Source organism: Eptatretus burgeri, chromosome 10 (assembly GCF_056783735.1).
Source record: "Eptatretus burgeri isolate ZD-2024b chromosome 10, Ebu_testis_v1, whole genome shotgun sequence".
Taxonomy (NCBI): domain Eukaryota; kingdom Metazoa; phylum Chordata; class Myxini; order Myxiniformes; family Myxinidae; genus Eptatretus; species Eptatretus burgeri.
Genome location: NC_140970.1, coordinates 40902174 through 40915604, shown reverse-complemented (window position 1 = coordinate 40915604; position 13431 = coordinate 40902174). Strand labels below are relative to the sequence as shown.

Below are 13431 nucleotides of genomic sequence, written 5' to 3'. Positions count from 1 at the left end.
AATATTCAATTAGCGCCAACGTATTTTGCCTTTTCGCAATGTCATCGCAAGGAAAAACAAAAAGAGAAGAGAGAGAAAAAAATTACTTCCTGGTTCGGAGCACACCGGCTCACTCTGATGTTACCAAAATTTATGCACCGTCTAATATGAAAACGATCATAACTTTGGGCATTGTATTTATCTATAAATGCACATAAGAAATCGAGAAATTATGAGAATACACGGTCATCACTCTCCGGAAGCCCGTACGTTGTAACCCGTAATGGGGAACGTGGCTGTGCTTCCCTTCCCCCATCGGCCACGCCCACGCAACAATGTGTCTTGTCATTGGTTTGGTAAATAAATGGCCATACCTTGGGAGGCACTTGTCCGATTAATATCAAACCTTGAAAAGGCACATCCACAGGTCCCCAGCAATATAACTGGCAAGTTTCAATTAGATCGGACCAGTGGTTGTCGAGAAACAGCGGTCACAGACACACACACACACACACACACACACACACACACACACACACACACACACACACACACACACACACACACACACACACACACACACACACACAGATTGCTGGAATTATAAATAGATTATGAACTCGCAGGTACCCGCAGAAAGTCTGTGTAATGTTAAATGTGACTTCAACAATATTAAAACTAAAGAACTGTTAAATATCATGGGAATTTAATATTATCCACCTTTGTGCTCCTTAAAGGTGTTGCTTGGTTAAATAAACATCTCAGCCACCACTCCAAGCCCTCAACTCTCTAAAACTCCAAGTCCTCAACTCCCCCCCCCACCTAAATCCAATGTCCTCAACCCCACCGTCCAACCTAACCCGAAGTCCGCAACTCCCCCCCCACCAAATCACAAGTCTTCAACCCCACCCCACCCAACCCCAAATCCTCAACCCTCTCCCCCATCCCAAGTTCAACTCCTTCCCTCCCTGTGTAAAATCCCCTACCCACTCCATCTTCAACCCCCTCCCAACTCCAAGCCCTCAACCCCCTCCCAACTCCAAGCGCTCAACCTCTCCTCTGCCAAGCCTCAACCCCCTCCCCCTCTCCCAACCCTATGACCCCCACCACCTCTTTCTGTTTTTTATCATGATTTAAAACATTTCCTCCCATTCCTTGAAACAAGAGGGCATCTCCACATCATTGCAATATTATTTCTTCATCACCTCATGAAAATGGTGTCTGGCATGAAGTAACAGTCGAAACAACATCCATTTTTACAATTTCATGATCTATAGCCAATGAAAGTTGCATAAAACACAATGTATGCAACATAAAGTAAACCCTTTGCTGTTTCAAACCCTTCCCAGAGTTCCTCCACAGCTGTAAAGACATTCTCAAATAGTGCACACATGAGAATCCCAATGCTACATACCCCCTTAGCTGCCGGACTGGTTTCATCACTTGTTGGTTGCTTCATGCAGCTTTCTTTGGCAAGAAGGACATGGGAGAAGCCAATTTATTTATATAATCCTCACCACCTGGGTTTAATTGATCTGGTGAGAGCTAATTGGTTATTCTCTCCTTTCACTGGTGAGAGAAGTGAGTGGGTCTTCATTTTTCCTTTATATATTGACTGCTTCTGAAATTTACACATTGTACATGCTTGGGAGCTTCAGTTGTGCATGTTTCTGTCTGCGCTGTTGCTGATGATTTGCGAACAAGTGATGAAACTGGTCCAGCAGCAGAGGGAGTGTGTACCATTGGGGTTCTCATGTGTGTACTCCTTGTGAACATCTTTACAGCTGTGGAGGAATTCTGGGAAGGGTTTGAAATAGCAAGGGGCTAGCCTTGTGTAGACTTTCATGGTTGCTTTTTGCAGTTTTCTTCAGCTCAAAGAGCATGGGAGGAGTCGATTTATTTATATAATCCTAGACACCTGTAATTAACTGATATGGTGAGAGCTAATTGGTTATTCCTTCCGTTCACAGGTGAGAGATGTGAATGGGTCTTTTTATTATATATATATATATATATATATATATATATCCATTTATTCAAGAAAAAAATATTATGGAACTGTACCAAGTTGTTTTACTTGCAATTTTCAAAGTGCCCTCCCTTGTGATCGATGCACAATTGCAGCCGAGCAAGTACAGAGTGGCACACACGTCTGCAGAGTTCGATATCAATTTCCTCAAACTTTGCAGTGATTTGAGCCTTCAATTCCTGAATGGTACGAGGCTTTTCACAATAAATAAGGTCTTTCATGAGCCCCCAAAGAAAGAAATCTGGAGGTGTAAGGTCTGGGGAGCGTGCCGGCCACTCGATCGGACCACGGCAGCCGATCTACTTTCTGGGAAAGTTTTCATCAATCCACTGACAAACATACGTCCATAATGAGGTGGAGCTCCATCATGCTGGAAATAAGTCCTGATCCTGTACCCTGGGCCAAAAGAAGGTTTGCAGCATATCCAGGTACATTTCTGCAGTGACATTACCCTCAAAGAAAAAGGGTACAATTATCCCTAATGGAGATATGGCTGCCCAAACTATCACTCCAGGTAAATTTACCTCCTTCTCAACTGTCACTCTTGGGTTATTCGCAGCCCAGTAGACACAGTTGTGTCTGTTAATTGTGCCATTAACTCAATTTGGTGCAAATTCAGTAGCTTTCCAAACTCGCAGCAATAACCTGCAAAACAAAATCAAAAATAAATAAATTACGAAAAGTAATAATCTACAAGACAATTATTAACAATATGACTTCCCAGAAAGAGTCTGACAGCTGAAAAAAACAGAAATTGGGTGCTACTTTTGACTCACCCTGTATGTACGTATGTATGTATGCATGTTCCCGAAATACAGCCAAAACGGCACACGATAGCACAAAAATTTTAGGGCTACTTTACTCACCATTCCCTGCGGTGTGCAGCATCAAGTTTCGTTCAAATTGGGCAACAAAAAAATTATTAAAAAACCAATTTCCGATTCAGTCAAGTACTCTTTTGGAGAATTTGATCAATGCAAACAACCTCAGCGGTATAGGTCGCTGGAGCTATCCTTTTTTTTTCGTGAAATGATTTATTTTAAAATCTCAAACACTTTATGGACAAAGAAAGATTTATTTTTAAGCATAAAATAAACATCGCCTTTTTTATATAATACTTCGTGTTCATTAATAAATAAAATTGTGTTTAGAAGTTTGCACACAATAATTTCTTTGACTTTCTTTTCTCCGTTTTTTTTTCACATTGACGCGTAATATCAAGTTTCGTTCAAATCTGACAATGAAAAAATTATTAAAAAATCAATTCCCAATTCAGTCATGTACTCTTTGGGATTATTTTATCAATACAAACAACCTTAGTGGTATAGTTCGCTGGAGCTATCTGTTTTATCTTTTCTTTTTAAAATTATTTTGTTATCAACCACAGTCACAATGGGAACCCAACGGGTTCACGGGTCATCTAGTATTATATAAAGCTCATGCAAACCAGTGACTGACGAACTGACTCACTGATATGATAGATCGGTACCTTCCGGGTGACGTAGAAAGCTTAAATGATGAATGCCGATGGACATCGAAGACGATACAACTGTCGGAAAATATCCGCAAATAAAAATATAAGTAAATGAAAAAGGAATGCAGGTGAGTGACCCGAGATAATGGGGAAGCATGGTAATTTTGTGTGTCCACGGACATTGAAGCCAATACACCTGGAAAAATCATGGAACCGTTGGAAAGCGTCTGTAAATGAAAACATAAATAAATGAAAAAAACTGCAGGTGAGCGACCCGAGACAATGGGGAGGCATGTTCGCTATTGCTTTCAATGTGTAAGCATACCCCGCGTGCGTGTGCGTGTGCGTGTGTGTGTGTGTGTGTGTTCATTTTGTCCTACGGTTTTTAAGATCTCTGTAAGGTTCCTCTTCATCATTCCCACTGCTCCATTTCTCACTGGTACAATTTTGGTGCTTTTGAGCTTCCAGGATATTTTCACTTCCTTTTTGAAATCTCAGTATTTGTTCATTTTCTTGATATCTGTGATGTTTCGGCCACAATTTATGGGTACTGACACCTCAATTAGCAATGCCTTCTTTTTCTCAGCACTATATCCAGTCGCAATTCTTTTGTTTTCTATGTTCACACTCGATGGGATCATTAGGTCGTACGTGAGCATTACTTCCTTGTTTTCAATGATTGCTTTTGGTTCATGTTTCCATGAGTTTTCAGGAACCGAGATATTCAGACTTTTGCAGATGAGCCAATGGATTAACTCTACATACCTTGTTATGCTTTTGTGTGTACAGCTGATCTCAAATGAGTTTTTTTTTTCAACATCCTGATCGGAGGTTACTTGCACTTTCTGTTTCTACCTTGCAGAACCTACACCTGTCTGATTAAATCAGTCCCACCATTTTCTTTCAGCCATCAGTGTAGTGTCCTTGGTCTTGGGCATTTAGTATGATTTGTTCTCTGTCACAATTGAGCTGATCTCTTCTTAGCCATTCCAACAAGTATTCTTTGTCTATTCCCAATGTGTCCAACTGTTTTATTTTTTTCTTTTTTAAATATATATCCTCCTGCTTTTTTGTTGTTTTCCCAGTTGTTGGTCTATATCTGTTGATGTTTTGTTTTATATTTTTATTTTGTCTTTTTTGCAATTCTCACCTGTCTGGAATTTTTTTGCAAGGTGGGTTAGGGATACATTCCTAAGGACACCTGAGGACAGTGAAGGTTTTGGCTTCAATCTCAGCCTGATTGGGGTAGGTAGAGCGGAAAAGCCAGATGAGGAGTGGTAGATGTTGAAATCCCCAAGAATTATGATGTCAGAAGATGGAAAGGATAGTTGGATTTACTTAATACAGGAAGTGACATGTCAAATCGCTGCATGTGATTACACTGAACAACAAAAATTTTTTACTGGAGATGTGTAAAGTGATTTAGACTAATTTGGGTACGCTGATTTCAAAAATCATAACCGTTTTGCTGTATCACGTCAGGATTTTCAGTAACAGAAATATTCCCATTGCCTAGAAGTCAGGATTTCAATGAAATTTACAAAAATTCATTTATTCATTTATTTCATCATGAATGCTTCAAAATTATAGAAATTACAGAAAAACTCCACTAGAATGTAATTAAAAATGCTTTAGGCATTTGGCTTTGCGTTTGTGCTGCTCTGTGTCAGTTTCACGATGCAGGAACCAGCAGAAATCGCCCATCATGTTCGGGTTGTGCCGCCCTTGGTAACGCGTCTCCATGAGTGAAATCTCTTGGTGGAATCGCTCGCCGTGCTCGTCCGAGACTGCTCCCAAGTTGTCAGGGAAGAAGTTCAGGTGCTGGTGTAGGAAATGGATTTTCAGGGACATCCTGGAGCCAAGTTTCCTGAAGGACTCCAGCAGCTGCTGCACTATTTCTTCATAGTTGTCCGCGTGCTCGTTCCCCAAGAAGTTGTCCGTCACAGCTTTGAAGCTCCTCCACGCTGCCAGCTCTTTGGGGTTTAGAGTTGTCGGAAAAGTTTCGTCCTTCATAATCTGTCGGATTTGCGGTCCAACAAAGGCACCAGCCTTGATCTTGGCCTCCGACAAGGTGTTGCCAAACTTTTCCTTGAGGTATAAAAACCCACGCCCATTCAGATCCATTGCCCGTACAAAACTTTTCATCAAGCCGAGCTTTATGTGGAGTGGTGGAAGGAAAACCTTGGCTGGGTCGACAAGGGTGACATGCTTCACGTTGTGTCGACCAGGTACATGCTCTTTTCGCTCTTCCCAATCTTTCTTCGTCCAGTGATTCTTGTCGTCTCTGCTATCCCAGAGACAAAGGAAGCACATGTATTTCGTGTAGCCTGACTGCAGCCCTAACAACAGCGCCACCACTTTCAAGTCTCCGCAGATGTGCCAGTTGAAGTCATTGTACTTGATGGAATCAAGCAGCTGCCGCATAGTCTCATAGGTCTCTGTCATGCCGAACGCGTGAGCCAGTGGGACTGATGGTTTCTCGTTGCCATTGTGGAGCAAAACAGCCTTCAAGCTGTTCTTCCCCGAGTCGATGAAGAGGCGCCAGTCTGCAGGATCGTGATCACACCCAAGTTCTTTCAACAGACCGTTGATGTCACTGCAGAATGTCATCGTGTCTTCCATCTCAAAGAACTCAGCCATGTCTCTGTGACATGCTCTGAACAAGGATATCTTGGTGTTAGGTTCAAGTAGATTCCACTGCTGCAGCCTTGATCCAAGCAGCTCTGCCTTCGCCTTTGACAGCGAGAGATCTCTTACAAGATCATTTAAGTCTCCCTGGTTCAGAAGGTGTGATTCTTGAGTGTCGGGTTCAAAAGGTTCATCATCACCATCCTCTTCACCACTGCTTACAGCTATGTTCTGATCAGCTGGAGGTGTTGGAACGGGGTTCTAGTCATCATGAGGCACAGGTTTACGAGCAGAGACGCAGTCAGCGTACTTGATGTGACCTTTATTCTTCTTGTTAAAGCCGGCGATGCTTGTGCAGCAGAAATAACAATCATCATGATGATTCTGGAGCTCACGCCATATCATGGGCACCGCAAATGGCATGCTCGCGCGCTTGCCCACCAACCACTGAGTCAAGGTTGTGTGACAGCTTGTGCAGCAGATGTGTGGTGTCCAGCTCTGTTCTTGGTCCCCCACCTTACACCCGAAGTAGTGAAAGTAGGCGGCCTTCATTTTCACTGCTGTAGATATACTTCGCTGTTGATCTTTTTTGGTATACCGACCACAGACATAACAGAAGTTGTCAGGATGATTGGTACAGGAACGCCTACTCATCTTTATCTGAAAGAAAGAAATATAACACAAGTTAACAACAATTGTACGAAATAGACATGTTAAAGACATATGTAAATTTCATTGAAATCCTGACTTCTAGGCAATGGGAATATTTCTGTTCCTGAAAATCCTGACGTGATACAGCAAAACGGTTATGATTTTTGAAATCAGCGTACCCAAATTAGTCTTAATCACTTTACACATCTCCAGTAAAAAAAAAATTTTGAAATTTGTTGTTCAGTGTTATCAGAGTTGGGGGAGTAGTAGAGGGAACAGATGCATTTTTTGAGATTGAGGAGGAAAACTTTCAGCCAACAAAGTTGAAAATCACAGTTGAAAGGCTAGAAATGGAGAAGGTGAGTAGCAGAGGTATTGAAGCAGATGGAGGTGCATACGCCCGTTTTGGAGCTGAAACTGTGGAAGATGTAGCCAGGGGACGGGATCTGGGTAGTAAAGATGAGTTCAACAGTCTGAGTCACAGTAATAAACAGGAGATCTGGTCAAGATGATTGCAGAAATGATGGATATAGTTGAGGTTCAAATGAAAACCTCGGATGTTGGAAAAGGAGAGAGTGAATTGATTCAAGAAGGATTGGGTGCTGCAGGTGAAAACCTGCACAATATCAATAATAGTAGAAACAGATTATTTACCTGTATACTCTGACAGTTGTGATAGAGCAATAGCAGTTAATTTCCAAACACTTCTTTCACTTCAACTTCAACATTTCCATCCTCATCCCCTCCCCCCCCGCCCCCACTCCCCTCCACCACCATACCATCCCTTTCCTCTGGGTAGGGGTTGACTTCCCGGGAAATAAATTATCGCCTTGTCATTCACAGCTCTGAGACCCCCCCCCCAAAAAAAAAATATTGCCTTGACATGTCTGGGTCTGAGATGACTCCAAACTTTTCCATGCCAGTCTGACATGCTTCTCATAAAGTTATTACTGTATTTTTTACACCATATAATGTTCATCAAACATGGGGTTTTTTTGCTTGTGTCCTTGCATGTTTTATTGTTGTTGTTGTTGGTTTTTTTTGCAGTGCAAAGTATAAAGAAAACACCAGTTTACTTTGCCAGAAGACTTCATCAAGCAATACAGGTAATATTTTTTTTTTAAAGAAGAAAAAAATATCAGGAGAATTGTAAAATTCTTACACCACACTGTGAAGCAAACATTCATCCAGGTAACACTGAATCATTTAATATGGGCAAAATAACGAGCTGAGTTTCTTTTTTACTTTCAAATTAGTAAGGATGTGTAAAGTCGCTTTTCATTTATGACCAACTTAAAAAGACACAACAACTCTATGAGGCATAAAATTGCTAGAAGCACCTTGAGAATGACCACCATTGGAAGAATTTCCACCATTTTTTTATGAATATCTCACCAGATGTTTTAAAGATGTTGTTATTGGACAGATTGAGTGTTGAGAATGAATATATATATATATATATATATATATATATATATATATATATATATATATATATATATATATATATATATATATATATATATATATATATATATATATATATACACACACACACGTATATATATTGTTACGGTTGTGGAAATTCGCATGACACCATAAAGAGTCCTCAGGTGAGATATATCGGTAAGTTAATGTGTAGTTAGCCCAAACCCATTGTATAGAGGGAATATATGTGATTTATCGGGCTGCGATTCTTTGAGTTAGCCGTTTTTCTGTTCTATCGTTATTTTGGACCGTCCGAAGACTTCAAACGAAGGCTCCATGAAAGGCCTACAATGGCGCGCGAGTTTTCCCACCTTTTTTGCGGCGCCGGGGGCTGACGGTAGAGGCTGCGAGAGCTCGCTGGTGATTGGTGGATACGGGGTGTGAGGCGGCCGTGAGGAGGAAACGCCCCTTTTCGAGGAGCTTCTTGAAAGGGCTAGAGGAGAGGCGGAGCCAAAAATGGGGCGGAACGATGGGTGGAACCCCGCGCTGCAAAGGGCGGAGCCCCGCTCCATAAAGGACGGACACGGGCGGGGCGCGCCCTCTTCTCTTCGTCCTGAAGCTGGTCTCGCCATTCGTCTCTTCTCTTCGTCCTGGAGCTGGTCTCGCCGTTCGTCTCTTCTCTTCGTCCTGAAGCTGGTCTCGCCGTTCGTCTCTTCTCTTCGTCCTGGAGCTGGTCTCGCCGTTCATCTCTTCTCTTCGTCCTGGAGCTGGTCTCGCCGTTCGTCTCTTCTCTTCGTCCTGAAGCTGGTCTCGCCGTTTGTCTCTTCTCTTCGTCCTGGAGCTGGTCTCGCCGTTCATCTCTTCTCTTCGTCCTGGAGCTGGTCTCGCCGTTCGTCTCTTCTCTTCGTCCTGGAGCTGGTCTCGTCGTTCATCTTGGCTCGTCTCGCCTGGTGGTCTGGTCTGGTCTTCTGTCGGTGCCAAGGTCTTCTGTCGGTGCGGTCCCGAGACCCCGCTGGCGGAACGGAGCGTCTGCCATTCCCCTCTCCCGACCCCGAGCATCAACGGTTCCCCCCCCCCTTTATCCGCGCTGAGATAGTGCCGGAAACCCCATCCGTGGCGTCGAGCGGCCAACACGTGCCGGCGCGAAGCACGAGCTCACCGACCACGCCGGAGGAGCAGGGAGCTGAGGTCGCGGGAGGAGAACTCGACACGTGCAGGGAAGTTACTACTTTTCTTTCTTTGCTTTTTGTGTAAATGTGTGTGTGGCGCCGTCCGACAAGTCGAACTGTGTAAGTGTGCCCGAGTAAGTCATATTCGGTTGTAGTTCTTGCTTTCGTTCTTGCTTTTGTTCTTCCTTTTGACTGTTGCTGACTGTGAATACGTGCTTGTGAAATAAATGTGCATTGTGTGAACTGTTTTCCCGTTTTGCTTCGTCTTTTCCTTGAATTGAATCTCCATCTTGCATCACGTAAGGGATTCGTAGTGGGTTTCAACATCCCGGTAATTAATCGGAACCGTCAAGGCCGATGATAACTCCGCTCGGTTATCCCTGTAATACGGAACGAACCGTTTAAGCGGTTTATGTCCGGAGTCGGCCTGTGGCGTGGTCCCATCCCTCGGCAGATTACCCGCGCGGGTACTTAGGTATATCGACATTTGGTGATTCACCCTATTTCGCGCGGGTAGACTGCGGACTGGGTGGTGGTGGGGTTAAACCCACACCCGTGACTGGTTTCTGGCGGTAGTCCCAGGAGGGTCACGACTGAATTGTCCGTCTGGTGGGCGACGTGGCGCGATTCGAGCTACGTGGCCGATCGCACGCCGGGCGGGCCAGAATTCGCAACAACATATATATATATATATATATATATATATATATATATATATATATATATATATATATATATATATATATATATATATATATACACACATATATATATATATATATATATATATATATATATATATATATATATATATATATACACATAGATATATATATATATATATATATATATATATATATATATACACATAGATATATATATATATATATATATATATATATATATATATATATATATATATATATATATATATATATATATATAGATATATATATATATATATATATATATATATATATATATATATATATATATATATATATATATATATATATATATATATATATATACACATAGATATATATATACAGTGGGACCCGTTTAATAGAATCACTTTGGGCCGGACAAATTTGATTCTAATAAGCGGGTGATTCTAATATCCGAGTTCACCAGAGTTGTGGAGTATCAAGCGGATCAAATGTCGAGTACACATACGGAGACAAATACTCAGCATAGTTTGATTTATATGACACACTTGCTCAAAACAATGTAACTTACTACTGAAAATAAAACAATTACACGTACAGTACATATGTACTTTTCAAAGCAAAACAACATAGGTTTGTCGATGAGCCTACTCTGTAATGAAAAAATTGTCGATTGTTGCCTGCTTTAACGAGTCTGTGGCAATGGCGGTGACCTCCTTGTCAAGTTTGCGCAGGAAGGCCATGTCACTGAACCCATGTGATAGCAAACCAAGCCTGATCGTCTTAGCTGCAGACATCATTTCCTTGATGGTCGGGACAGAGATCTCCTCTTCCTCCTCTTCCTCCACTTTAGTGTCGGCGTCATAGTCTGCGTCAGTAGCAATTCCCATTTCGCGTTGGACTGCCGAAACGATGGCTTCGTCTGTGACATCATCGTCTGTGGTTTGGAGAGTGGCGTCCATGTTGACGAAGTCCTGCCATTGGTCGGGATCCATTTGAAGAGGGTTGGCTAACTCGTCGTCGTCATTGCTCTCGACCCTTTCGCCTTCGCTTGCCGCTCCGATGAAAATTCCTCCTTTGCGCCAGCAGTTCACTATGCTGGTAGTCTTCACATCATTCCATGCTGCGTCCGTAAACAGCATGGCGTTGAGGATCGTTATCTTTTTCGCCAAGTCACTCGCTGTCATTGCTCCATCCTCGTTGTCAATCTCAGTGAGCACTTTTCGTAGCATGGCACGGCGGTAATGAGCTTTGAATAAACGGATAATTCCCTGATCTAACGGTTGAAGAAAAGAGGTTGTGTTCGGCGGGAGAAATGCCACAGTAATGTTCGACAGTTGAAGTGATTGGGGATGTGCCGGACAGTTGTCGATGAGAAGCAACGCTTTCTGGTCATGACGCCGAAGCTCGCGATTCCACTCATCGAGCCATTCAGTGAAGAGGAAACCTGTCATCCATGCGGAGGAATTGGCTCTGTAGCGAACTGGAATTGTTTTGAGGCCTTTGAAACACCGTGGATTCTTGCTTTTAACAATACCGAAAGGAGGACGCTTAGCACCAGTCATCGAGCAGCAAAAAAGCACCGTGATTCTTTCCTTTGGCTTTTTCCCACCGCAGTGCTGATCTCCCTTGAAGAGGAACGTTCCGTCTGGTAAGGTCCGAAAATACAACCCGGCTTCGTCAGCATTCCAGATCTCATCAGCCGTGAAGCCTTCTACGAGATCCGGAAACACGTGGTCCAGCCATTGTTGTTTCCCTCCTACGTCAGCCGCCGCTGCCTCTCCGTGAAGTTTCTTGTGGACGATTCCATGTCTTTTCTTGAACCGGTCAATCCAGCCGTTTGTCGCACTGAACTTCTTGTTGTTGAACTTTTCCGCGAACTGAGCCGCTTTCTCCCGCATCAGAGGTCCAGAAAGCGGTGCTTCCTTTTCTCTAGAAGTTTGAATCCACTTGACCATTGCTGATTCGACATCGGGTGCGTTGCCGCTTCGCTTGCGTTTCTGAGAAGACGAATCCACTTGACCTTTCAGAATGGCCTCTCGATCTTTCAGAATCTTCCATAGGATCGGCTGGTTAATTTCCAACTTGTCTGCAGCTTCTCGTTGGCTCATTCTGGGCAAAGCGTCATAGTCCCTCCGGATTTGTGCTTTATCAATGTTTGAACGATCCGTCCGCTTTCGTTTTCTGTCCAACGTGGAAATGACGACACGCCTAGTGTTTAGACTGCAGCTGTCAGCCGTCTGCCTATCTGTACAATGACTACCGAAATCACTGTAGTGGCACAGCATTATTTTTAGCGTGACGTCAGCCGCCTGGTGGCAAAAGTTGGAACTGTGCGGCCAGTAGGCGCTGAACTGTCAAAGTGGATGGCCAGCAGCTGATTCTATTAAGCGGGTTTTTGATTCTAATAAACGGGAAAAATTGTGTACATTTAGATACAATGGAATCAGTCTCAACGATTTTGATTCTATAATACGGGTGATTCTATTAACCGTGATTCTATTAAGCGGGTCCCACTGTATATATATATACACATAGATATATATATATATACACATAGATATATATATATATATATATATATATATATATATATATATATATATATATATATATATATATATATATATATATACACATAGATATATATATATATATACACATAGATATATATATATATATATACACATAGATATATATATATATATATATATATATACACATAGATATATATATATATATATATATATATATACACATAGATATATATATATATATATATATATATATATATATATATATATATATACACATAGATATATATATATATATATATATATATATATATATATATATATATATATATACACATAGATATATATATATATATATATATATATATATATATACATATATATATATATATATATAGATATATATATATATATATATATATATATATATATATATATATATATATATATATATATATATATATATATATATATATATATATATACACACACATATATATATATACACACACAGTAGCCAACAAAAGTATTTACCCTCAACCAATAATGCCACATTTAGATGAATTACAAATTATGCAGAAACAATTTTTCCAAAATGAACTTTTAAATTCATAACGTCAGAGATCAAACTAAACATTGTTAGAGTTGAGGGAGGTTGGATGTCAGGAATACCTGTAAAAAACATGTACAAATCAAAATTCACTGGTTGTAAAAGTATTCAGCCACTCAGGTCAGTACTTGGTGGAAGCACCTTTTACAGCAATGACTGCGACTTGTCTTTCTAGGCAGGTCTCTACGAGCTTTGCACAGTGAGATGGTGAAATCTCTGCCCATTCTTCAGGTGAAATTTGCTCCAATTCTGCGAAGTTTG

The 13431-nt window shown here is 41.4% G+C and overlaps 1 protein-coding gene and 1 long non-coding RNA gene across 2 annotated transcripts in view; one reads left to right on the top strand and one right to left on the bottom strand.

Annotated features, from left to right (window-relative positions):
• Positions 1-13431, bottom strand: part of LOC147018388 (uncharacterized) — an 89126-nt gene that overhangs the window by 50047 nt on the left and 25648 nt on the right. Inside the window, exon 2 of the long non-coding RNA XR_015062360.1 lies at positions 2533-2653. This is a non-coding gene — a long non-coding RNA (uncharacterized LOC147018388). The remainder of the gene's footprint in view (positions 1-2532; positions 2654-13431) is intronic.
• LOC147018389 (annexin A5-like) overlaps positions 1-13431 on the top strand; it is a 77305-nt gene that overhangs the window by 59180 nt on the left and 4694 nt on the right. Inside the window, exon 11 of the mRNA XM_085897981.1 lies at positions 7809-7867. Within this exon, the coding sequence (XP_085754107.1) occupies positions 7809-7867 (59 nt within the window). The remainder of the gene's footprint in view (positions 1-7808; positions 7868-13431) is intronic.